General features: G+C 47.4%; 1 protein-coding gene across 3 annotated transcripts; it reads right to left on the bottom strand.

The window, feature by feature from the left end:
* Positions 1–14,439: 14,439 nt before the first annotated feature.
* On the bottom strand, positions 14,440–17,572 carry LOC123408887 (myosin-binding protein 1-like). Of its 3 annotated transcripts, none has more exons than XM_045101928.1 (3): positions 17,362–17,572; positions 16,312–17,074; positions 14,440–16,177 (listed from the first exon to the last, which is right to left on the bottom strand). In XM_045101928.1, exons 2-3 carry the CDS (start codon positions 16,910–16,912, stop codon positions 14,904–14,906), a joined length of 1,875 nt encoding a protein of 624 aa, XP_044957863.1. In that variant the 5' UTR covers positions 16,913–17,074; positions 17,362–17,572; the 3' UTR covers positions 14,440–14,903. The 3 variants fall into 3 exon arrangements, with proteins under 3 accessions (XP_044957863.1, XP_044957857.1, XP_044957867.1); XM_045101922.1 differs by having other exon boundaries at positions 17,354–17,565; XM_045101932.1 differs by lacking the exon at positions 17,362–17,572 and having other exon boundaries at positions 16,312–16,419; positions 16,490–16,616.
* Between the last annotated feature and the right edge of the window lie 9,725 nt (positions 17,573–27,297).

The raw sequence follows: 27,297 nt of genomic DNA, 5'->3' as shown, positions 1-27,297 counted from the left end.
GGAGCTTGTAGAATGCAGAGGGAGGTCTTCGCACAGCAGACCTCACACCATAGAGACAACTGTCACATGTAAATCCACCCGATCAACAAAAATATTTTGTGTTCATTAATAAAATCGAAAAATATACGACCTAACACAAATATACGGCATATTAACAGTTGCACGGAGTTTTGTGCTCGGGTGTCAGGATGTCATGTCGGGGCATCGCGTCGGGGTGTCGGGGCATCGTGTCAGGGTGTCAGGGTGTGAGGGTGTCATTTTCTACTTTGGCCGATTCTTTTTTTCCTCTTCTTCCTTTTCTTCTTCTTCCATTTCTTCCTTTTCTTCTTCTTCTTCTTCTTCTTCTTCTTCTTCTTCTTCTCTTCTTTCTTCTGCCGGCAGGAGGAGAGAAGAAGGAGAAGAATAAGGAGTGCTCCTTCTCCTCATGCTCCTTCTTCTTCTCTTCTTCTTCCTTATTTTCATTTTTCCTATTTCTTCTCCTCTTCTCCTCTTCTTCTTCTTCTTCTCCTCCTCCTCCTCTCCTCTTCTTCCTCCTCTTCTTCTTCTTCCTCTTATTTGTATTTCAATTTTTCTTTATCCTCTTCTTCTACTTATTCTTATTTTCTTCCTTTTCTCTTCTTCTCCTTCTTATTTTTTTTCTTCTTCTCTTTTTCTCTTCTTCTTCTTCTCTTTTTCTCTTCTTGTCTTCTTCTTTTCTTCTTCTCCTTCTTATTTTTTTCTTCTCCTCCTCCTCCTCTTCTCCTCTTCTCCTCCTCCTCCTCCTCTTCTTCTTCTTCTTCCTCTTCTTTCTATTAAGCTAACTAACTAACTAACATAACTAACTAACCTAACTAATTTAACAAGCTAACTAACTAACCTAAACCTAATAAACTAACCTAACCATGCAAATTGCGTGGGGGGGGGGCTCACCGGCGGGGCGGCTGGGGCGTCGTGGTCGTGTCGGGGCGCCAGGGCGTTGGGGGCTGTCGGGCGCCGGGGGTGTTGGGGCGGTTGGGCGGCGCCGGGGGCGGAGGGGCGGCTGCGCCGGGACTGTGGGGCACCGGGGCGGCGCCAGGGGCGGTGGGGCGGCGACGCAACAGGGTCGGTGCGGCCGCGATGGTGGTGGCGGCGGTAGGCGTCAGGGGAGAGGAGTGGAAGAGATGGGCCGGTCAAGCGTGTGGGACGTGAGTGAGAGGGGCGAGGGTGGGGGCAAAGAGCCGTTAGAGACGTTGGCTCTTTGCCGTCTGCTGGCGGCTCTTTGCCGTATGCTGGCGGCTCTTTGCCGTCCATGGCTGACGGCAAAGAAGAGATCCCAGTTCGATCTAACGCCCTCGCAGTCAGGTGGGCCCCACCTGCAGCTGTGTCGTGTGCTGTGCGGATCTTTGCCGTCTGCGGCTGAAGGCAAAGAAGTGATTCCAGTTTGACCTAACGTCTTCGTAGTCAGGCGAGCCCCACCTGTAGCTTTGTCGTCTGGTGTGCGGCTCTTTGTCGTGTGCGTCTAACGGCAAAGAAGTGACAGATGGCAAAGAAGTTCTATGCCCTCAGCCAGTTCTTTGCCGTCCACTTTGTGGTAGCTGATGGCACAGACACTCTTTGCCATCAGCCAGCAGACGACACAGATCTGTCAGACGACAAATAAGTGAATTCCAGTAGTGAAGGGGTCCACAAAGAAGCGGCCTTGTCTATTCCATCACAGCTTCCGTCCACACAGGACTAGCCTCACTCACGATAGATCTTCACGAAGTAAGCGATCTCCTTGCCCTTATAAACATCTTGGTTCAACTCCACAACACGAAGTAGGAGGCTCCCAAGCAACACCTAACCAATCTAGGAGGCACCACCCTCCAAAAGGTAATATATGTGGTAGAACGATGAACTCCTTGCTCTTGTGCTTCTAAAGATAGTCTCCTCAACACTCAATCACTCTCTCTCAGATTTGGCAGGGGTAGGAGAGATTGATCTTGTGGAAAGCAACTTGGGGAGGCTACAAATCAAAGTTCAAAGGGTTGGAATGGAATCTCTTGATCTCAACACATGAGTAGGTGGCTCTCTCTCAGAAAAATAAATCTGGCAAGTGTAAGTGTGTTCTGAGTGCATCCCCCGAAATCCAACCGTTACAACATTATTTGCCAACTCGGTGACACCGAAATGAATCTCGGCGGTACCGAGTTGCACTAAATGTGGCAAATTCTGAATTCTCGGTGAGACCGATATAAGAATCTCGGTGGTATCGATACGATGACCTAGACCAGCTTCCAAATCTCGATGAGACCGATTTCAAACTCGGATATTCCGATTCTTGAAATCTCCTCAACAGAAAGTTGGTCACTGAATCTTGGTGGCACCGATAGGAATGTTTGTGGTACCGAGATGGTAGTGTTTGGCATACGATCTGTCAAGTGTAAAATCGGTAGGACCGAGTGGAAATTGTTGGTGGCACCGATTTTGTTGGTTTGGGATTGGAGAGAGATATTTTGCGAGAGAATGGCTGAGTATTTTTGGTGGCTACCTCTAAGCACTTGAGCAACCAATTCATCATAATACCTCTCCCCCTTTTAATAGTATTGGCTTTCCTATGGACTCAAAGTGATTTCTCACAAAGTGAAATGAAGAGTCTTCTTGCTTGAAGCTTGAGCCAATCCTATTCCTTCCTTGCATCAAGGGGCATCTCCTCACAATCCTATAGCCAATGAGCTTTGTGGACTATACCTGAAATATACTAGGTAAAAGTGTTAGTCCAAGAGACAATGTATGTTGTCATGAATTATCAAAACCGCCAAGGGAGCATATGTGCTTTGAGCACCATTTTCAGCCAATGCCACGACTACATTTTCCAAATAGTGACGGGGTTGGCATATTTGGTATGACATCATTATGCTTGTAGTGGTGGCGTTGGCATATTTTTGCACGCCAATTGTATGTGGGACCCATCATTCTGATCAAGTGCAAGTTACTGTTGACGTGGAAAACCAACCAACGTTGCCACTATTAGGACTACTTGTGGCATGATACGTTGTGCCATGTCACTAGTATATGATATGTGGTCCACTTTTTGGTCACAAATGGTAGTTGCTTCCCTAAAAGTGACATCCCATTAGTATTTGCGTTGTCAATTCTGACCATTTTACCTCACCTATATATACAGCTATGATACTATGTTCTGGGGAAATAATTTCTTCATATCAATCTCTCTACAAATCCTAACATATGTGGCTCGCCTCTACCCTCCCGATCGTTCTATCGACGACTAGCTAATTCGCCTTCGTCTATGATCTAGGTAACGCCCAAGTTTCGATTACATAATTTGCAGCAAATGCATAATGCTGAAATGTTTTGTGGCCCTTGCAGTCAACTTGATTTATTGTATGACCCATGCATATATGGATCTAACTTTAAATGTGTTCGTCAAGACACCGTTGGAAGATATGAACCGCAAGGGTAAACCATAAATATTATGTCCATGTAAGAAGTGCAAAAACAAAATTTTGATCGACCCTTCTATTGAAGACGCACTTGCTCAAACATGATTTCATGCCTGGTTACCCATGATGAAGAAGGCACTGTAAGGACGAGCAGGATGCTAACGTCAAAGGGGAGGCATATGAAGAAGCAGGATACCCTCCCGATGAAGAGTTGGAAGAAGGGGAGAATGAGTCCAATGCCAAACATGATGAAGATCATTTGGACGGACAAAAAGAGTCGGAATGGAAGGACAACCAAGAGGCAAATTATCAGGATGAACAAGAAGGACGCGCGAAGATTCAGCAAGCGAGAAACACTTTTAACAAGGAGCTGGAACGAAGGGGCGATGAGGAGCATGTCGAAGACTAGAGAGACAAAAATGGAAGATTTTGACCAATCCGGCGTTAGAAGGAGCAAAAGTGTGTTGTCTGAGACAGTAACTTCCGTTGTCGAGAGAAATGAGAGACAATGTCATACTTACTTTTATGTATCTCCTATTATTCAATATTTGTATCGACTCAAGTTTATTATCAATGTAATAAATCTACATTACCGTTATTCTAAAATAAGAAAAAGTAAATGAAGGAAAAATATCTATGGCGTCGTTAGCGTCAATAATGCCATAGATAGAATATCTACGGCGTTGTTGACATTAGCAATGCCATAGATATTTTTCTACGTGTCTTAATAGTTTTGGGGAAAACTAGGGGCCAGAATTTCATTCCGTGCGGTCTTCGTCCTCCACTCGCGCCGTCACCCCCATCCCTCGACCTCCCCTCCTAGTGCTACCGCCAACGCGCTTGCCTCCTCCAGCACCGCCCCCTGCCGCTCTCCTTGCCCCCGACGCCGCCCCCATCATGCTCCTCGACCCCCGGCACCGCCCCCATCTATGTCGATAGCGCCACTTCGCACGATCGCCCTTAACCGCCCCGGTCAATCCATCCATGCTATAGTCCGAAGTGACACATCCTTGTCTATTATGCTCGTGGCATGGTGTTTCTGGAAGAATCACAATGTTGTCATCTTTGGCAACACTCAACTCAGATTAGCCCACATGATTGACACAATCAAGACAACATCTAGGCAGCGGGTGACAATGGGAGCGCAGGTCACATGACTTTGCTTTCAGCGTTGGTCCTGGCTAGCAGTTAGAGGCGTCGAGCTGTAACCTTTGAGTGTTACCTTCACCAAGGATTCTACAAACTCATATTTGTACCAATGTATTAAAAGGCAAGGATGTTTCTTTTTCCCATGAAAGAAATAGAAAAATGTGTGCTAATTTAGATTCACAAGTACTCCCTCCGCCCCATAATATAAGAGCTTTTTTACATTAATGTAGTGTAAAAACACTCTTATATTATGTTATGGGACGGAAGGAGTACCTAATAATTTGCTAGGTTACTCTTCTATATCTAAATAGGAGCCACCCACTACCTGATTTCTCTGCATTCTCATGCATCCACGTCACAATAATTACTTTCAGCCATTTGATTCACCATGGATGGCTCAAATCTGCACCTCAAATTGATCCACGTGCCTTCACGCGGTCATGCCCCTTCGCTCACACGGTCCTACTCCCTCGACCCATAGAGGCGGAACGACACAGAAGCAAACCGTCCTCCACTCGAAATGTCCTTCGCGCAGGATTCCTTGTCGTATCCCATTCCACATCCATCTCTCTCCCCAACAACACAAAGGGCAAGTTATTTTGGGGCTTCTAGCAGCTTAACGTAGAAATATGCTAGAAGTCCAAAAGAACTCGTTTTGGAGAAGCTGGCTCAACTTATTTTCATCCCTCTAGGAACCGCTAGGTATCAGACTGCACACATTTTGCATCCATTAGACCATTCGAAGGTCGACCAATGAAAAGCGTAGAGATTGTCACGTCTGCTCGCCAGGACCGTCCGAGATTTTCTGTCTTGGTTCATTAATTGACCGCTTCCTTCCGTATAACTACTCCCTGTAATCTCGTTGACTTCCTAACTAACCTCTTTCTCTTACCGTTTATTCCTCCAAGCAGACTCGTGTGCTGCAGGTCTATCCAGAACGTGCATCCCATCCATTTTTGAGAGCAACGTGCATCCCAGTCTTGATTGTGAGTTTCCAAACAAGACTGTTCACAATTAAGTTTGCTTCATGCGACAATTTTTTTTGCTTCTAGCAACTCACTAATTTGCTTCAACCATAATCAAATTTGTTCGATATAATAGAAATTTGTGTTAGATCTAACAGAAATTTGGGTGGTCCATTATAAATGTTCATTGTACCTCTAACCAGCTAACTAATAAGTTGACTAACCCTAAAAAAAATTTGACTAGAAAATTTGTTTCCATTGCAACGTGATTTTGCTTCTAGTGATAACATTTACATTTATTTTCGCTGGAACATAAATTGTGCATTGTTTCCTAACAAATGAAAGTTTGCTACCAAAGAAAAAGAAATTTGCTCCCATGCAACAAAAGCTTAATACAATTACAACAATAAAGAATTATTACATTATACAAAAATTATTACAAGGTCCACATGCCAAAGAGCGTTGTGAAGTAAGGGCGAAGCTAGCTAGTGGGGTGGCCGTGCTGCTCAACGATGAGGAGAGCAGGAGGCAGCTGCTTGCAAGGCGGGGAGGAGAAGGAGATCCGGGTGAGGCGGGCTTCGGGCGGTGCGTGCGAGGTTGAGGAGCTCGGCCGGTGCGGCTGCGTTTGCCATTAGGAGAGATTGGCGGAGGTTTTTTAGGGAGAGATTAGGGGAGCGTTACACGCGGGGTTGCGGGTGATTACTTTCCTACCAATTGCCTTTTCTTTAAGAAACATAGTTTGTTAGCTGTCAGATTTTAGTTGCATCGACGGTGTTGGTCTGGTCTGACGTTGTGCTATTATGGAGGTGTTTGGTTACATGGACTTATTAGGGACTTAGAACTTATAAGTCCTTTTAAGTTTCATCTAAACCAAACAGGAGGGACTTATAGGGACTTAAAGTGGGTATTTGGGACTCATGAAATAAGACTCTCAAAGAGGTACTTATAGGGATTTATAGTTGTAATATGGTCTTTTAGTCCATGTTAAGTCCTAGGAACCAAACTTGTAGGAACTTTTTAGGGACTTAGAGGGTGTTTGGTTACATGGACTTAGAACTTATAAGTCCCTTTAAGTCCCATCTAAACCAAACAAGAGGGACTTATAGGGACTTAAAGTGGGCATTTGGGACTTATGAAATAAGACTCTTAAGGAGGGACTTATAGTTGTAATATGGTCTTTTAGTGAACTAAAAGACCATATTACAACTATAAGTCCCTATAAGTGTCTATAAGTCTCTCCTGTTTGGTTTAGATGGGACTTAAAGGGACTTATAAGTTCTAAGTCCCTAATAAGTCCATGTAACCAAACACCCCCTTAGGACTTATAAGTTGGGACTATAAAAAGTCCTAAGACTTATGAACCAAACATGCCTTATATACTATAGCAACTATACTTATTTTCGGACGGAGGGAGTATGAGACTATAGATAAAGAGTGTTTTGGAGGAAGAGTAGCTTCAGGCACCATGGTTTGTCGATATTACGGAAACTCCCCTGACCCCAGTTGCCCGGCGCCTCAATCCCCCTCTCGTGTCCGCCACTGCCGCCGCCGGTCGCTGGCTACTCGTCGCGGCTAGCTCTGGCGACATGGCTGGCGGGTAGGATCCATCTTGTGTCGCTTCTCCATCCTCTGTCGCGACTCCTAGGGCGGGGCTCCTCCCTCGCAGCAGCTCCTAGTCGGTCCGGCCGGAGCTCCACTCTGGCGGACGCTTCCCCACTCCGGACGACGACCAGAACCAGCGAAGGAACCCCGTTCGTGCCCCTCCCCTCCTCCCAGTCGTTGGCCATGAGCTCGTCAGGCAAGGTGAGTAGCGGGATGCCGCCCTATTCATCCAGAGTTGCACCAATTTCTGCTGCTGATGTAGAACTATTGATGCTGCATATATGGTGTTATGAACTGATTGATCTAATGTATGATATTCGTATGTCAGAAAATGATCTGATGTAGGGCTTGCAGCCACCGTCGGGGTTAGAACCGGCGGTTATGGCGGCGATGGCATGGCAAGATCGCAAGGCGATCGATCTAGAGGATTGGTAGAGCCGCAGTTCGCATCAACATCCTCCAGGACAAGCTGGAGGCTGCATTGAGTGGCAGCGATTTGAATGACTCGCAGCCCACGAAACAGCATGGTTGCCAAGCATGACATGATTGAATACCTGATTGTCATTGTGTAAGGTCAGGTAGGTCCGTGCCTGACTTTACTATTACAAATTTTTAGGTTGCTTTTCTTTTTTTTAAATGTCGGCAGTTGAACTGCCAAATTCATTTATCAGAGGAGGGTGTTACAAGAGTCCTCAGAGGAGGAAAGCACGGCAAAGGGCAGTGCACAAAGAAAAGAAAGAAAGATCCGTCGGCAGCACCACAAACCCAAGCTCTACCATCAATCGTGCCTACCATCGAAATCCATCGTCGGGATCTTCAAGGTGACGCCCCCAAAGAAGAAACGATATTGAGGACACCGTCGTCACCCGATCTGGCACCGCCTGATCTTAGGTTTTCACCCGGAGATCTCACGCCAGTTGGTACGAAGGGCAAACGGCCCCACAGCGATACCTCCAAGGAGGGAGACGACATCCATGGATACCGTTATCGCTCGCAACGACAAGGTCGATGCAAGATTTTCATTCGGAACCGAGCCTTCCACCAACAATCCTAGGATCCGAGGCCACCGGTGCCACGGTGCATCACGACCCAAACCAGACACTGCCAGAAACGAATCCGTCGAAGCCACACGCAGGAACTCGACAAGCACACGCCAATCTGACCGGTCCGCACCGCCGCTCGCAGGCCCTGGGCGACCAAGATGGATCAGGCCGTCCTTTACCTCTGTGCGCAGATCTGGGCAAGCCTCCGCACCGGTCGAGGAACAGCCGGACCTAGCCGGTCCGCACCGCCGCGCGCAGGACATGTGCGGGAACCAAGCCAAATTGCGCTGCCCGCACCGCCGCACGCAAGAGCAACAGAATTCATGCAGGATCGGGTCTATGGGAGCCTCGTACAACACCAAGCAAATTGGATGGCGCAGCCGTCGCTTGAAGGAGAGACCACCAGTAACCCCGACTTCACCGCCACTGCCTCCACATGGCACAACGCAATCGAACCAGGCGTAGAACACAGCCATCCGACGCACCGGCCCGTGTCGCCAGACCATCCCACCATGCGCACACAGACGCAACTCCCCAGATCTGGCCGCCGCGCCATGACACCACCTTTGCTCGCCATGCTCCCCTGCAGACAAGCGCTCCCACGTGCCAGATCCGCCGTTGTCCGTTGCATTCCAGGCCACCAGCTCGTCGGGTCCGCCGCACCACCGCCAAGGCGCTCACTGCAGCAGTGAGTCACCTGCGCCCGCTCGCGTGCTCAAGGCCTGCGCAGCCCCACACCTCCCCTTCACCTCGTGCACCGGCGACTACGCCAGATCCGCACAGCCCCGTGCTGTCTGCACGCGCGTGCGCCAGATCTGCGCAGCCTGCACGTGCCCGCACCTGCAGCGCACCATGGCGCTAGAAACCTCGCGAGCTCGCCCCACTCGTGCGCCTCACCTCGCCGAGCTCCATCCCCTGCCAGATCGAGACGCCCGCGTCGCTCGAGCATGTGCGAAGGGACCAACGGCCACGCCGCCGCCGCTGCACGGGCTTTGCCCGACAGTGCACACCGGCGGCGACGAGGGAAGTAGTTGCGGTGGGTGGGCTCCTGGCGGCGGGCTAGGTTTTCCTCTCCCAAGCCGCCCGCGGGAGCGGCGCAAGAGAGGGTTTCAACTCTCCTTAGGTTGCTTTTCTGCGGACTGAGATTCGGTGACTTACTGCACCTGCCTTTGTGTGTATGACAGGTGGGCCAAACAGGTGGCTGGCTCACATGTCATACAACCAAAGGCAGGTGCAGTTATGTCACTGAAGCTCTGTCCATTTTCTGCATATGTTTTTCTTGATATACTATTTTAGGTGTATAAATTTATAGAAACAAATTTGATCGTGCAGCAAATACTCTATGTTCATTTTGTAGATTATTGGAACGTCTGGGAACTGCTCGATATGACAGCTTAAACAAGAAGGTACCTAATGGTTTTTTAGGATAAACATTCTCAATGTTTCAAGTAGCGAGAGTGTCCAGTAACATGTTGTTGGACTAACTACGGTCTTGAGGTTTGTCCCAAGATAATATGATTTCCATTCTCTGTCAATTTGTTAGTGAAATTATCTCATGACAATTCTTGCCTATTAGGCTGTTATGACCGACGTGACTTATAGCCGGAGGAGGTCCAATGGGCCCGTTTAAGGGTTTAGCCCAAGTTATCTTAGTTAAATTAGGGGTTTAGCCCAAGTTATCTTAGTTATGTTAGGGGCTTAGCCCAAGTTTCCTTATTTCTATTACCTTAGAGCTTATATAAACAGTTGTAAGACACCTTTTGGAATTAAGCAATAAGACAATCCTATTGCCCGACTCCCAGAGGAGCCGAAACCCTAACCCTGGCTACCGCCTACACTACTCGCCGACGCCCCCTCCCTGCACCGGCCGCGGCGCCCTCGTCTCCTCCAACCCTTATAACCTAAGGCAGAGGGCCGGTAGAACCCTAGTTTCTACCAGTTTGGTATCACGAGAATTTGGTTCGATCATGTGAACACCGCCGTCCGCCTCCACAGCTGCGTCGTCGCCGCCCCCCCCCCCCCCCCACCACCCTGATGATCACTACGGCCGGCGGCCCGCACCTGCTCGCGCCGGCCTCTTCTGTCGCGCCGCCTCCTGTCGTCCTCACCCCGGAAGAGCTGATCGACGCGATCCGCGACCTGGCTTCCACCGTCCAGGGCATCCGGCTATACCTGCCGCTCCCTACGGGCCGCAGCCGGCCGTGCCACCACCAGCTAGCGCCGGCCCGTCCTGACTGTCCTGTCAACAGCCGCCGCTGGCGGCAACCGCCACACTCGCCTGGCCGCTGCAACCACCACTGCCGCTGCCTCCGCCACCCTCGGTAGGGCCACGACAGCCGACTCTATAGCTGTCGCCGCCGACTGCCACCACCTCCGTGCCGGGCCCGACCGCAGCGCCGGGGGTGCCGCTCAACCAGCTTCGGTTTCCCCCCTCCCCGTCGCCGCTACCGGCCTGGGTGACCGAGTCGTCACAGCCGGTCTACACGACGGCCTTGGCGCCGCCGCACACCCAGTACGACGGGCCCTCCAGCTTCGCCGTTCTCGACGGGTACCCGGCGCAGACCCCTCCACTGCTCCGCGCCGACGAGCCATATCACCAGGGTGGCCCTACCCGCATGTCGCCGCGCTTCGCCAAACTGGACTTCGCCACCTACGGCGGCACCGACGACCCCCTGAACTGGCTCAACCAATGTGACCAATTTTTCCGGGGCCAATGGACACTGGCATAGGAACGCACCTGGCTCGCTTCATATCACCTCCAACGCTCCGGCAACCTTTCAGGCCTTGATGAACGACGTCCTCCGCCCCTACTTGCGTCGGTTTGTGCTCGTCTTCTTTGATGACATTCTTATCTACAACGTTTCTTGGGCAGAGCACCTTCAGCACGCGCCACCGTCTTCAACGAGCTTCGAGCGCATCATCTTCATCTTAAGCGCTCGAAGTGCTCGTTCAGCATGCCTGCAGTCGCCTACCTCGGCCATGTCATCTCGGCCGAGGGTGTGGCTATGGACGTCGACAAGGTGGCGGCGGTCACGGCCTGGCCTACACCGCACTCGCCACGGGCTCTCCGCGGCTTCCTGGGCCTCGCGGGGTACTACCGGAAATTTATCCAGGAGTTCGGCCTCATCGCGTCCCCGCTCACGCGCCTGTTGCGACGCGACGCCTTCGCCTAGGATGCGGAGGCCACGGAGGCGTTCGAGGCCCTCAAGCAGGCCCTCACGAGGGTCCCGTCCTTCACATACCCGATTTCGACCAGCCATTCATGGTGGACTACGACGCCTCCGGTGTGGGGTTCGGTGTCGTCCTTCATCACGGCGACGGACCGCTTGCGTTCTTCAACATGCCTTTTGAGGCGCGCCATCATAAGCTCACGGCTTATGAGAGGGAGCTCATTGGCTTGGTGCAGGCCGTACGCCACTGGCGACCGTATCTTTGGGGGAGGTCATTCCGGATTCGCACGGATCACTACAGCCTCAAATTCTTATTGGACCAAAGGCTGTCTACCATTCCCCAGCACCAGTGGATCAGCAAGCTTTTTGGCTTCGACTTCACCGTGGAGTATCATTCGGGTCGCCTTAACACCGTGGCCGACGCCCTGCCGCGACGCCGACCACGACTCAGACATCAGCGACTCTGACGGGGCGGCTCTCTGCATCTGCTCGGGGCCCTCCTTCGCCCTCCTTGACGACATCCGCCGGGCCACCTCCGACGCACCGGACACTCAGCTTCTTCGGCAACGCCTCACAGCCGGCGACCTGGCCGAGCCGTGGCGTTTGGCTGATGGGTTGCTCCTACATGGGCGTCGCCTCTTTGTGCCGGATCACGGCGATCTCCGTCACCAGGTCCTGCTGCTGGCCCACTTGGCCGGCCACGAGGGTGTGCAGAAGACCTCCACCGTCTCCGCGCTGATTTCTACATCCCCGGTGATCGGGCCTTGGTCCGGGACTGGGTGTGGTCTTGTGTTACGTGCCAGCGTAACAAGACGGAGACACTGCGTCCGGCTGGGCTGCTGCAGCCCTTGGAGGTGCCCTCTCAAGTCTGGGCCGATATCTCCATGGACTTCATCGAGGGCCTCCCAAAGGTGGGCCTCCCAAAGGTGGGCCGATATCCTCACGGTGGTCGACCGCTTCTCTAAGTACGCCCACTTCATCGTGCTCGGCCATCCCTACACGGCCGCCTCCGTGGCTCGTGCCTTCTTCGACAGAATTGTCCGTCTCCACGGGTTTCCGGCTTCGATCAACGACCGGGACCCGGTGTTCACGGGGCATGTCTGCCGTGAAGCTCCGCCTGAGTACGGCCTTCCACCCTCAGACGGACGGCAGTCTGAGGTGGTGAACAAGGTGATCGCCATGTATTTGCGTTGTGTTACAGGTGACCGTCCCCGTGCATGGGTGGATTGGCTGGCATGGGCAGAGTACTGCTACAACACCTCTTATCACTCCGCCCTCCGCGCCACGTTGTTCGAGGTGGTCTATGGTCGACCGCCCCCGCCTATCCTGCCGGTTGACCCTGAGACGGCTCGGACGGAGGCGGCGGGCGACCTGCTTCGCAGCCGGGACGAGATGCTTGCACAGGTGCGCCAACGCCTTCTCCAGGCTCAGCAGCTGTCCAAGCGCTACTACGACAATCATCACCGCGACGCAGAGTTTGCGGTGGGCGATTGGGTGTGGCTACGCCTCCTTCACCGCTCCACGCAGTCCTTGGACCCGCGCGCTAAGCGCAAGCTGGGCCCTCGCTATGCAGGGCCATTTTCTGTGATGGAGCGCATCGGCAAGGTGGCCTACCGCTTGCAGCTTCCGGTCGGGATTCTCATCCATGACGTGTTCCATGTGGGGTTGCTGAAGCCCTTCCATGGAGAACCGCCGGCAGCAACACCGGTGCTACCTCCTACCTCTGACGGATGACTCCTTCCAGGACCAGCAAAGGTGTTGCAGGTCCAACTACGTCGCGGAGTGTGGCGCTTGTTGATCCAGTGGCAAGGTCTTCCAGAGGAGGATGCCACTTGGGAGCAGCTTGACGAGTTCTGTCAACATTTTCCGGACTTCCAGCTGGAGGACAAGCTGTTTGCGCAGACGGGGAGAGATGTTATGACCGGCGTGACTTATAGCCGGAGGAGGTCCAATGGGCCCGTTTAGTTAAGGGCTTAGCCCAAGTTATCTTAGTTATGTTAGGGGCTTAGCCCAAGTTTCCTTATTTCTATTACCTTAGAGCTTATATAAACAGTTGTAAGACACCTTTTGGAATTAAGCAATAAGACAATCCTATTGCTCGGCTCCCAGAGGAGCCGGAACCTAACCCTGGCCACCGCCTCCACTACTTGCCGCCGCCCCCTCCCTGCGTCGAGACGACGCAGTCGCGCCGGCCGCGGCGCCCTCATCTCCTCCAACCTCCCTCCTACCCTTATAACCTAAGGCAAAGGGCCGGTAGAACCCTAGTTTCTACCATAGGCCTAGTACATAATTCTGTTTTAGTACAAATTTTATCACATGTCATCTTGCAAAAGAATCATTTTCCGTGTGCTATCTTCTGAATACACTACTAAACGAGTTGATCCTAAGTTTTCCCCTCCTAAATCTGTGGTTGTATCTCTTTCCTCTATTATACCCATCTTTAGTTTTTATACATTCCCTTATTTGTTCGGTCTTTATCTGACTTTTTATATATGATAATATTCACTGTTAGACACAAAGCTTGAAGCAAGGGCGCATGTATACGTGAGCGTGTTTGTTAACCAAGATGTGCATATAATCTTTCGAGCTAGCATAAACTTCCTATGTGTTTTATATAGTTATATATGATGATATATTGATATGAAGATAGCCAAACTATGAATGTAGTTTCCCATGTTTGACAAGCATGAAAAAACTACGAGTTTTGTTGTTATACAATAATAATTTTTATTACTACCAACTACCAGTCGTTACTTCGTCTTTCACCTGACATGTTTCATGCTAACATGCTTAAAAAAATGATAGTATCCTGCACTAATGTCCTGCAGCAACGCACGGGGCATCATCTAGTTTGTAGAAGTTATCGATGCAGTTTTTGAAGTCCAAAGGCATGAAGAACAAGTTCCAAACAATCTAAGGACATAAGACGTATACAATAAAGTTGTTGGATATGGTTTGTTGAATGTTTGACTCTTAAGCACAAGTAGACTATTAGGAAATATTAGTTTACAATATCGAAATGAAGACACATGTATCTATAGTTTGAGGACACAATCTTAACATCGGAAAAGCAAGAGTGTGCACCGGTTTGACATCAACATCATTATCATGTTGCTAGTTAAATATTTTTTGGCAAGAACCCCAAGCATTTCATCACATGTACAGTTACAAACTTGCTCCCAATTTTAGCACCCATCAGATGATTAAAATACAAGAGGTTTTTTTTCTTTCTCTTTTCCATATCGGGGATTTGCTGTAGTGGCAACAAAAAGAATTGCAACAAGGTAAGCACAAGAGATGGATGTGTTTGGTCAGTGGGCTCTCCCTTCCAGAGTTAGCCAGATCAGAATCGTAGAATAACGGATGATCTTACACAACCTTGGGTCTTCCCAACACTGCAATGTACAATCAACACCACATTGGGGACTAACTGGAAGCACTGTCATTGTCTGGCTGTAAATCTCCACACGAAAGGAACTGCTGGAAAAGGTAAGATCAAAGTGTGTCAATTTTTCGAGTATGGAACTGAGAAGAGTTGGTAGACTTCTCAACTCAAGACAAAACATGTTCTCTTCATTGAGCTGCAACTCTTCGCAACTCCTGTAAATGGCTCATTATGTCTCGTACACACTGAAGCCCATCACCTTTGAGGGAACTGACTACCCGCTTGAGAAACTCATGGTCGTCTTCAAGGGCCTTCAGTCGTGCATCCAAGAGTGAAATTTCATCCTTAAGATCGTTTAGGCCACTCATTTTGTCGTTGTCGACAGGAGAATATGAACACTCATCCTTGTCCTTCCCCTCAATTGATTGCTGAAAAGAAGTTGATTCATCCCCTATATGATCTCCAAGCAATGTCTCCTCTTGATTGCTTTTGGCATCATCAGAAGCAAGCTTGTATGTAGAAATGCGAAGTTTTTCCTCCAATCTGCCCAGTGATTCCAAAATGTATGCCTTTTCTTCTTTGAAACCTGACATGGTGCTCGTCATGAAATCCGATGCATTCAAGACATCAAATGACACATTCTTGTCATATCCAGTTGTATTGTCCACTGTATCGTCAAAATTCCCCCCATTAAATTGGTCGGACTGGAGTAGCCTCCGGAAACTGTCTAATTCGGCATCCATGTCAAGTAATTCTTTCTCCCTCTCTGTAAGCAAGTCGTGTAGATTCTGTATCGCTTCATGGTCATGGTCGGCCTGCTCTTCCATCATCCTAAGATATTGCAGTGCTTCCATCTGCATGGCAGCCTTTTCCTCGTGCAATCTGTTGATCATGGCCATGGCTTGGCTAGCTGCAATCGCAGAAGCACTCCTTTCTTCCTCGAGCTCCTTGTAAAGGACAAGCATTGACTTCTTGTTGATGTCAATCTGTCGCTTCAAGCTCTCAAGTGAGATCTCTCCTTCAGCTTCACAAATGCCGAGGTTTGCATCCGACGGTTCCAACACAGAGTAATTTCTCTCGAGGTACGGCCTCCTGGTGGTACCATTGTTTTCATCATTCTGAATCATGGTATCAGGACTAGTTGCTCCTTCAGTCCAAGAATAGTCAAGGCCCCTTACAGAGGACATCTGAGTAAGGAGTGCCTTCACTTCTTGTTGAGTAGTAGAATTGTTGTCCCGGGCAGAGATAATCTCTGATGGGCGAGGAGATGGCAGATTGACCCTACCGACGAAAGTGTTCTTTATGCTGCTGTTGCGGTCGACAAAAATGCGCGAAGGCAGGGCAGACCCACTGGGCGCAGGCTTTGCTGTGAATCCAGCATTTGTAGGAGCACCATTGTCCTTTGTAGATTGTTCATATGTGCCTGGTGAAGCATCTAACTCCCTGACTTCCTCAATACTCACTACAAATGATATATGAAAACAATATGGATACACTCAGTAGATTTCACGAAATGATACATTGCAGTATTTTTTCTTGTGAAGCATTTATTAGAGATAAAAGAAGAAGTACATCAATCCAGATTCGGAAAATCACCTTTAACTTTTGAATGATCTGTAGAGACCTGTTCAGGTACAACCTTGGCTGGTATGGCAGGATTGGTTTTTTCTATCACACCAACTTGGCTCCTCTGCTTGATTTCGTCTGAACCATGCACATTATGTGAGGGCTCCTTAACATCTGGAGTTTCATAAAGCTTATGTGTGTTGCACACCTTCTTGAATGGCTCCAAACAGCAAGAACATAACTGTCTAGACCTCGATCCGGACCGAGAAGTAGCCTCATCGACTAAGCCTGACAGGGTGCATGCAGCAAGGCATCTCTTGCAGAGATCAGCAGAATGTGCTAGATTGTTGTGACTCTTGCAATATGCCAAAGATGACATCTCGGACCTATGGGCAGCACACACCAAATCAGCGGAGAACCATGCCTTGCCATGGAGGGCTTGGTCCAGCTTTGAGCACATGGTGCATGGTGCTCTTAGCCTACTGATGTGTGCCAACCTTGTGGCCACATATGATGTTGTAGCAGCCACATGGAGCAATATGATCACACAGATCTCACTGAGCGCACGGGACAAGGTGTACAAGAACCTCTGCGAGAAGTCTTGAGACCTCACACCAGTTTTCGCAGCCATTGGTGATCAATGTTCATCAAAATTCATATGCAACAGTTAGCTTGAGAAAACATGAAGTGCGGCAACACCAAGGCACCAAAATGACATGATTTGTTGAAGGATGCAGGGGGGATTGCCAATGCAAGAAAGATGCAACTCTTGTTTCAGAAGGAAGACAAATATCTGATTTTTACATAGAAAAGATGGAAATGTCAGCACAAAAATTCTAAATGTTATAGTGAAACGAAAACTAAATATTTTATCTTGCAAAAGGTTGAGCAAATATAATTCACAATCAAGAGTCAAGGTTTCTATTTTGTAGTAGAAATGTAAGCATACTTGTTGCGCATAATTAACCACATCCAATTTTTTTTTTTTGAAACTCAAGTAATTTATTTCTGGAACTTTTCAGATTGGCACAAGAATGTTTAAAATTTTCTTTTCCAGGGGTAGATTTGAGACCTATATACCAGGGCGGAAACTTGGTCAGGAAGCTCCAAATTGACCAAACTGAGACTGGGGAGAAGAACCGATCAAAAGGTGTGCTAGAATTTGCAGCAAATATTCGAGGGCGAAATGTGGTTCTTGGCAGGAAAGAGGAGGGGGGGGGGGCTTCCTTCCTCTCTTTCCCTCTCTCTCTACGTGGGGAAGAGAGGAGAGAGAAAGGAGGAAGAAGAATGTCTGCCTTGCAGTCCTCTAAACCCGGCATTTCCCCCTTCTAATGTTTGCGCGTAAGGTGAGAGATTTAAGCGCGTCCCCACGTTTTGGACGTTGCACAAAGCAGGAACAAGATCCAAATTAGTAGCTTAGATACTCAGGCAAGCCCCTCAGTTTCTATATATAAACACGATGCTTAGTGTACTGTCTTCATCCCCGTTACTTGACGCTCCCGCCCGCCCCCAACCTCGCAACCATTCTGAATTCCTCAGCCACCAGCTTCATTCCCGTGTCTCATCTGCTATGTCATGTCCACTCCTCGTCTCTGTCATGATGCCGGCCACGGGTTTTTATTTTTTCAATTATTTTACATATGTGGAAACCCCAAAAATATATATCAATTCTCAGTCAAAATTTTGGACCAATAATTCAATGACACGTGTGTAGATTTGTCTTATGTCCGGTTTGCAAGACAAAAAAATGACTGATTATTTTTGTGGCCTCAATCGAATTTGCTTTTGCTAGAGTACCTACATTACAAAAGCAAATACTTACACCCAACACCTACATGAGTGTTGTCAAACCCCTTATACTTGTTAATTGCAAGTATCAAATTTAATAGTGTAGAGTAGATAATTATAAATAAAAATATAATAAAATGCATCAACTATTTTATATGTTTTTGGAATATATAATATGTGAATGGACCCGGGAGCCATAGTGTTCACTAGTGTCATCTCTCTCATGAGCATAGTAGTGGTTGATGTATAAATTATTATTAAACAATTGATAGAAAAACAAATAACTATGTTGTTATTCATGGCATGATCAATATATAGGCATTACGTTCATGATAAGTAGACCATTAAACTTACTGATGCCTATTTTTTACTATTAGTCCACCAATCGACTACTATCTAGCATGCACCCATGGTATTAAGTACATAACAATCAGAATAATGCTTGCATAATGTAGATAAAATAAGACCAAATAATATGTCCAGACCTGTCGTTTTATCTTTAGCAGCAAGAATACAAATATGTGCGTCGCGATTCCTCCTATCATAGAGTGAGGACACCAAAAGATTGAACCTATTACTATGCATCACAAAATTGTTCGGAGAGCTCATCTCAGATTTTTGAGATATATGTGAATTTATAGGCCAGCGAGGCGGTAAGTTGGACCCACGAGGGAGGCACAAGGGAGAGTACGCACCCTACCCCCCAAGACGTGCCTTTGCCCTTGTCGCTTCCTCTAGAACGTTTGGTCTCCCTTCGAAGCTTCCATGTATTCTTTTGATCCAGAAAAATCGTTAATTTGCTTTGTCGCGTTTGGACTCCATTTGGTATAGATTTTCTGAAAAATCAAAAACACGCAAAAAACAACAACTGACACTAGGGAATGGGTTAATAGGTTGGTTTCCCAAAATGATATAAAACAATGTATAAAGCATACAAGATTGATAAAACAATAGCATGAAACAATAAAAAATATAGATACCTTGGAGACGTATTAGCATCCTCAAGCTTAATTTCTACTTGTCCTCGAATATGTGAATGGTAAAAACAGAAATTTTTGTTGTTGAATGCTACCTAACATGTTTACCATGTAATCTTTTAGGTATGAACGTTGAAGAACAATGACGATAATATACATGAATACCAGCAAATAATCATTGCCTTTTAAAATAACAACACCAAAGAACATTACTCCCTACTCATTTAATCATGTCAGCAATGACATAACTCCATATCTAATGAAAATCATAAATCATGATCACCCCGGTGCCTAACCAAGCACTTGACTCGTACCTTTTCACACGCTTCAGCCTTTTCAAATTCACTCAATACCTGAGTATGAGCCATGGACTTTCAACATTTTGGATGGAATAGAATGATGGTAGGGATTGATAAATGAAGACAAAATTTTGAGTAAGTCTCGCATCAACTCGGCAGATCCTTAGCCTATGGAGATGCCTTACAATTGATATCGATGCGATAAGTAGGGATTTCCATGCAACTTTTGATGCACTAGAGATATAAGTGTGCCGAGGAGGTTGGGAGGAGTTAATCACCGCGCCCCCCGACCAGGCAACACACAAGGCTTTCAATCAAGAATACTCAACACTCCAACTTCCTAGTTGTGCCATGATCGACATTTTAATGAATAGTGGATCACAACCTTAATATTATTATTCTTACTAATCAATGTTTACCAACTAGTAAGGCCTCATATTATAACCTCAAAGCAGTTGATCATATGTTTCACATTTAGTGACATATATGAAAGTTTTTATTATATCCCTCTTGTATACCTATAATTTTTTGACTAAACATATAACTCCTGCAAACTACCACTTACTATTCAGACTCAAGAAGATATAAGTGAAGTATGAGAGTGCACATGATTTCTATAGAATATAATTTTTATCATGCTCTAAATATGTAAGTGAAGCACATGAGCATAAATTGCCTTAACTCAAAAGGTATAAGTGTGTCATAATGAGTATTCTAACAAATTCCAATAAATGTATGTGTCTCATAATAGTTGTGTGTGCAGCAAACAATGATTGTGATTTTTTTTAAAGAAAACACTTAAAAATATAATACACGAAACTCCAAGCAAAACAAAATATTATGTGATGAATATAAATATAGTGAAAAGGACGTGGATGTCGCCTAGAGGGGGGGTGAATAGGCGCTTTAAAATAGTTAAGGTTTAGGCTTGAACAAATGCGGAATAAAACTAATCGTTTAATATGTCAAGCACAAAACCTACAAACAACTAGGCTCACCTATGTGCACCAACAACTTATGCTAAGCAAGATAAACAACTAAGTGATAGCAAGATATATTACAATAAAGAATATGTCTATCACAAAGTAACGTGCATAAGTAAAGGGTTCGGGTAAGAGATAACCGAGGCACGGGGAGACGATGATGTATCCCGAAGTTCACACCCTTGCGGATGCTAATCTCCGTTAGAGCGGTGTGGAGGCACAATGCTCCCCAAGATGCCACTAAGGCCACCGTAATCTCCTCACGCCCTCGCACAATGCAAGATGCCGTGATTCCACTAAGGGACCCTTGAGGGCGGTCACCGAACCCGTACAAATGGCAACCCTTGGGAGCGGTCACCGAAGCCGTACACGTGGCAACCCTTGGGGGCGGTTACCGGTACCCGTACAAATTGCTCGGGGCAATCTCCACAACCTAATTGGAGACCCCGGCGCTTCCCGGAGCTTCACACCACACTGATTGAGCTCCGAGACACCACCAAGCTTCTAGGACGCCAAAGCATCCACGAAGAACAATATCAAGGGTACTAAGTACCAAAGGTAGTAAGCTGCTCAACTTCTCACTTCCACGTATCACCGTGGAGAACTCAAACCGATGCAACTAATGCAATGGCAAGAACACACGAAGTGGTCAAGTCCCTCACACTCAAATCCCTCCACAACAACAAAAGCTATGGAGAAATATGAGAGGAAGAACAAGGAGCTCACAAAGAACTCCAAGATCAAGATCCAAGGGGTTCCCCTCACATAGAGGAGAAAGTGATTGGTGGAGATGTGGATCTAGATCTCCTCTCTCTTTTCCCTCAAGAACAAGCAAGAATCATTGGAGGGATAAAGAGTAATCAAGCTCTAAGAATGTCAACAATGGAGGTAGAACAAGAGCTCAACCGATGGATAAGACCAAGGGGGAAGAAGACCCCCTTTATATAGTGGGGGAAGGAATCAGACCGTTACCCCCACTTTCTTCCCGAGCTCCAGCGGTACTACCGCTGGCTGCAGCGGTACTACCGCTGGGCCCCTGGTAGTGCAAAGGCACTACCACCGCCAAGAAAGTCTTTGCAAAAAGGTCCGTCCACGAACAACCGCTAGGCAGGCGGTACTAAGCTCCTAGAGCGGTACTACCGCGAGCCAGCGTACTACCGCTAGGGCCAGCGGTACTACCGCCAACTCTAGCGGTACTACCGCTAGGTCCAGCGGTACTACCGCTTGCCACTGAAACAGCCATAACTTTCGCATACGAGCTCCGAATCGAGCAAACCCAAGCTTGTTGGATTCAGGACGACAAGGGTTATCCAAACAGCGACAAGGAAATCTTAAGACCATGCGGTTATGAATATGCCAAAGATATAGAGATGTGAGATCTCTATGAATGAAGAACCGGCAAAAACTCCAACATCGAAAACATCATAGTAGATGCATATGGACTCCGTTTTCGATGAACTCGAGCTTGTCACGAAGATGACCATAAGCTCTAAAACTCACAAAGAGAAACACCAAACAAGAACCAAGAAGTATGATGCAAGGATGCAAATGGTTTGAGCTCTCAATGAACGATACGATCAAGCTGCTCACTTGAGAGCCCCCCTTGATAGAACGGCAATCTATCCTAACCAGAAAACCTATCAAGGGCAAACCTATACCTTGCACCTCGTCTCTTGAGCTAGATGATGATGATCTTGGCTTCCTCAAGATGGACCACCTTTCTTGATTGTGTTGGCTTGATGAAGACTAGTTGATTGCTCCCCCATACTCACTATGGGTGAGCCACTCTTCAGCATATCTTCACAAGTCCATTGCCACCACAATGGACGGCAAGCTTCAAGCATGCTCTCTTCGTGCTGATCCACTTGAACTTGCACATCGCAATCTTGATGACGATCACAACTTGACGTCATACTCCATGGGTTGTATGAGATCTTCCCTTTGACGCAAGCCCATGGAAACACACCTAACCCCCACATAGAACTCTCACGAAGACCATGGGTTAGTACACAAACACGTAATGGAAAATGCTTACGATACCATGGGATCACTTGATCCCTCTCGGTACATCTTGTACGCTTTGTGTGTTGATCATCTTGATTTACTCTTTGTCTGAGATCTTGATCAACCATTGATGATGATCACAACTTGACGTCATACTCCATGGGTTGTATGAGATCTTCCCTTTGACGCAAGCCCATGTAAACACACCTAACCCCCACATAGAACTCTCACGAAGACCATGGGTTAGTACACAAACACGTAATGGACAATGCTTACCATACCATGGGATCACTTGATCCCTCTCGGTACATCTTGTACGCTTTGTGTGTTGATCATCTTGATTTACTCTTTGTCTGAGATCTTGATCAACCATGTGTCTCTATGACCATTCTTTGGATAATACCTTGAATACCATCTTGGTCATCATATAAACTCCTTGAACCCAACTAATGGACTTCAAAAAGTGCCTATGGACAAATCCATACCATGGGATCACTTGATCCCTCTCGGTACATCTTGTATGCTTTGTGTGTTGATCATCTTGATTTACTCTTTGTCTGAGATCTTGATCAACCATGTGTCTCTATGACCATTCTTTGGATAATACCTTGAATACCATCTTGGTCATCATATAAACTCCTTGAACCCAACAGATGGACTCCAAGAAGTGCCTATGGACAAATCATATAAATGTAACTTAAGGCAACCATTAGTCCATAGGAATTGTCATCAAGTACCAAAACCACATATGGAGATATATGCTCCAACATATAGTTTTATGTAAAATTACTCATAGATTGGAGATGAAAGAGGGGATGCCAAACTGAGCATCCCCAAGCTTAGACACTTTGGTCTTCCTTGATATTACCTTGGGGTGCCATGAGAATCCCCAAGATTAGGGTCTTGCCGCTCCTTGTTCGTTCATCCATCGCGATCTCTTCCAAAACTTGAAAACTTCAACACACAAAATTCAGCAGAAATATCGTGAGATCCGTTAGTATAATAAAGTAATCAAACACCTTAAGTACTATAAAAAATAGATTCATATTTTGTCTTACATAATACCTACCGTATACTAACTTCTCCATGACTTAAGCCCCCCGATATAATTCACAGAAACATTAAAACAAGCACACCACGCATTTAAAAACAGAATCTGTCTAAAACATAATAGTTCGTAATTATCTATACAAGAACCATACTTATGGAACTCCAAAAAATCTTAAAATTGGGACAACATAAGAAATTTGTATCTCAATACTATGTAAAAATTTCAAATACTTACCACGTTCAAGTAAAACATGTAAATTGAAATACTCGGCATAAAAGTTTTTGTTTCTACACCGTATCAATTCAACTATCATCCAATCCACCCAAAAGGGTTTAGTTACTACACAACTGAAAAAAAGATACAAACATAATTACTATAGTAGATATAAGTGTGTTGACTCAATAAGTAAAAATAAACCAAAGCATAACTATTGGGTTGCTTCCGAACAAGCTCTATTGTTTAATGTCCTTTAGGTAGGCATAATGTGAGGTTTCACGTTTTGTCATTATTTAACTTGACTATCTTAGTAGGATTTTTTTTTCAAAACTAGGAGGTTCTTTATGCTTTACGGCAATACATGGGAACAAGGCAACCATTTTTTCAAGTGTGTTTAGCCTTTCATTACAAACTCTAAGAAGGGAATTCATTTGGTTGAGATTTGACCTAAGGGGTTTGAATAGTGTCGTAATTTTGTCACGATATATGTCCTCGTGCAAGGACTTAAGTGTGAGGCCATCACAACTATGTGGCGGCTGGAGAGGGGTTGGTCGGAATCAAGAGACGTGGGTTTACCCAGGTTCAGCCCCTCCGATGAAGGTAAAAGCCTACGTCCTGCTTGTGTTTCATTGATGATGATGATGATCTCAATTACAAGGGTGCATAATCGCTACCTCTAATCTCCAAGGTATCTAATCTGTTTGTCTCTAATGACTTGAACTTGTCATGGCTTAACCTATCTTGTCCCTGTTGGGGCGCCTTACCCCTCCTTATATAGATGGAAGGGGTAGGTTTACATGTAGAGTCCTACAAGGAGTAGGAATTGGACTAGCCTCTATTGAATCCTAATCCGGGTCTTGTTTCCTTTGAGAGGGAGTCATTCCTTTTCTTGGGCCTTCTCTGTAAGCCGGCCCTCCCATGAGCCCGCCTTCTGGACTGTTCGGTTTGTGTCGTCTGCCGGATCATATATGAGCCACCCGCCAGGTCACTAATGAGTTACCAAGTTCCAGCCGATCATACTTCAAGCCGGATTACACCGCGGGGTATATCCCCGACATTAGCACCCAGGGCCCAGGTTAGCTTGAATTTATTCATGATAAGCTCCTGAAATAAGAATAACAAATATGTAAATGGACCAGCTTGCTCCACTGGCCGGCTTGATTTAATGAAGTGGCTCCTTGAAATTCCGGGTTTCTTCTTTATATGAGCTGTCTTCACAATCATCTTGCAGGTACGTGTCCTTTGTAATAAAATACATATGCCATTGAGTCGGCCTGCAATGCTTTGGCTTGATAAAAATATTAGACTTCAAATATCCTTCTGGTGTTGAGCCAGCTTTGAATACTTCCAGCTTGAGGATGTTTAGAGCTTGTCAAGTTGCGATCGTCGAAGTTGCCGGGTTAGGATTGATAATGCCGGGTCATACAACTGAACTCCAATTGACTTGATCAAATTATTGGGAATAAAGAAATCCGTGTGATGTTGAGCCGGTCTTTCATGGTTCAACTAGATAAAAATATGTTCAGCCGGTCTCGCAATTGACATCTTGAAAGTGCTCTACAATTTTTTGATATATCCATATTACCTGTAGCCTCCAAGCTCCAAGTTTATCAGTTCGTGATGACTTGGTGGTTTGCAATAATATCTTTGAGCATGTAGCCCCAAAGTGTCGGCTTGTCTTGCTTGCAGCAGCTTGGGACTTGTAACTATCTTATTCTTTATAAAGCTTCAGCTGGTGTAGCCCCAAGGGCCGTCTCATCAGTGTGTGACGGACCGGGTCTTCAATTTGGACCTTATAATCTGCTTGAACATCTGAATACTATAGCCCCAAGTGTCGGGTTGTCTTACCTGCAACAACCTGGGACTTCAGAATTTTTCATCTAGTTAGTGTAGCCCCCAAGTGCAGGGTTGATTGCTTGCAGCGACTTAAGACTTACACGTTCTTCTCCTTTGAAAATAAAATATCATATGATGTAGCCCCCAAGAGTCGGGTCATTATGTAATAATGAGCAGGGACTTTGTAAATCTGATTATGTAAACTTGAACAATGTGTAGCCCCCAAGGACCATGTCATTATAAAAATGATGAGCCGGTTCTTTCTTGAATCCATACTTGAATAAATAGCGATGCATAGCCCCCTAGGGCCGGTGATGGGGTCATAGTCCTAGGGTAGGGTCATAGGCCTGCCCTACATGTCCTACCCAAGGGCTACCCCACATAAAGGACAGGACCTTAAGTCAACCCCGACTGAATTAAGGAGTCCCCATCATCCAGTCGGTAACATGCCCAGAATCATCCAGTCGGAGGCTAGCATTCGGATGGCACCAGGTCAACCGACTGGATACACTCGGTACGTCGTAACGTCTCTGGAGGGAAACTGTCGTACGTTTTCGGGTGCGTTTATTAGCATTTAGAGCATACGTTACCTGTAACGTATGCATTCAATCGCCACTACTCCACCCCTGAGTCAGAACCGTTGTGGAGGGTAGCGCACTCTATATAAGCCGCCCTCCCCCACTGGTCAAGGGGTTAGAAAATCATTGTATTCCATATTACACTCGGTAACAACTTCCGAGAGCACTGAGACGTAGGGCTGTTACCTCCACCGCAGAGGGGCCTGAACTCATACATCCTCGCCGTAGCTAGTACTCTGCCCATCTCATTCGTACCCTACACATCTACTGTCAGGCTTATACCCACGACAGTTGGCGCCCACCGTGGGGCAGGCGTCTAAGTGACTTCCGGCGAGTTTGCGACTACTTCCTTTCGTCATGTCGTCTGGTGGAGATTCAAGCATGGGTCGCCAGATCCTCTTGGCGTTCTCTCCTTCACCATCGACGACTCGGCGTGGCTTCGGGAGGTGCCTCTCGACGTCGAGATGCTTCCCCGTCGCGGGGCCACGCACTTCCATGCTGGCGCTCGCAGCGGTCTCCTTCTCCAACAATCGACTCCATTATCGACGTGCACCTCCATCATGCGCCGCAACAAGCGGTCTCGCAGTCCACGTCTCCAACGTTGGGTACAACATGCCCGAGCGCGTCAGATCGCGTCCTCTCAGGTGGCAGTTCTGGAGTCTGTTGTGGTTGCCCCGCGTTCCCAGTGCTCGGGCTCGGTTCCGACTGAGCTCCCTTCCGAGTACGCGGGTCGTGGGCCTGCAGCAGAAGTACACATGGCCAACTCCCACGAAGATCCCCGTCAAGCGGACCGAGGCGAAATCGGCGAAGCATCCGGTGCATGCCGTCCGCCTCGTCGTTCTGCCAGTCGGCACACTCGGCGGAGCAACGTGAAGTTGTTCCGCACACCTCTCCTCAACTTGGCCGCGGCTGCCCAGATTGCCGATTCCCTCCATCCGACTGATTCAGAGGCAGGAAGGGGAATCGAGCAAATCCGAGCTCTGTTGCGCACGGCGCAGCAGCAGCAGAATTCGGCAGTCTCCCAGTCACACAATCGGATCCACAATAGTTCCTCCATGCAAACACGCATCGATCGGTTCACAGCCCTGGTTCTCATCAGCATCGCCGCCGCTCACGCACCCCTCGGCGGGGTGGGCCCTATGGGTCCCGACATCATGATGATCGGCGTTCGGTCGACGACACTTACGACCCAAGACCCGACGCGAGGGGGCGAATCGCCCAGCGAAGAGTCGACAGGGGTCGAGCCCACCGCGATGGTCGCGATATGGATCGTCCGAGTGGAAG

Source organism: Hordeum vulgare, chromosome 1H (genome assembly GCF_904849725.1).
Source record: "Hordeum vulgare subsp. vulgare chromosome 1H, MorexV3_pseudomolecules_assembly, whole genome shotgun sequence".
NCBI classification, from domain to species: Eukaryota; Viridiplantae; Streptophyta; class Magnoliopsida; order Poales; family Poaceae; genus Hordeum; species Hordeum vulgare.
This window is presented reverse-complemented; position numbering and strand designations above follow the sequence as displayed.

Coding starts and splice junctions, on each gene's coding strand:
- LOC123408887 (XM_045101928.1), bottom strand. CDS start 16,912: ATGGCTGCGAAAACTGGTGTGAGGTCTCAAGACTTCTCGCAGAGGTTC. Junction 16,178..16,311: donor AGATCATTCAAAAGTTAAAG/GTGATTTTCCGA, acceptor TATCATTTGTAG/TGAGTATTGAGGAAGTCAGG.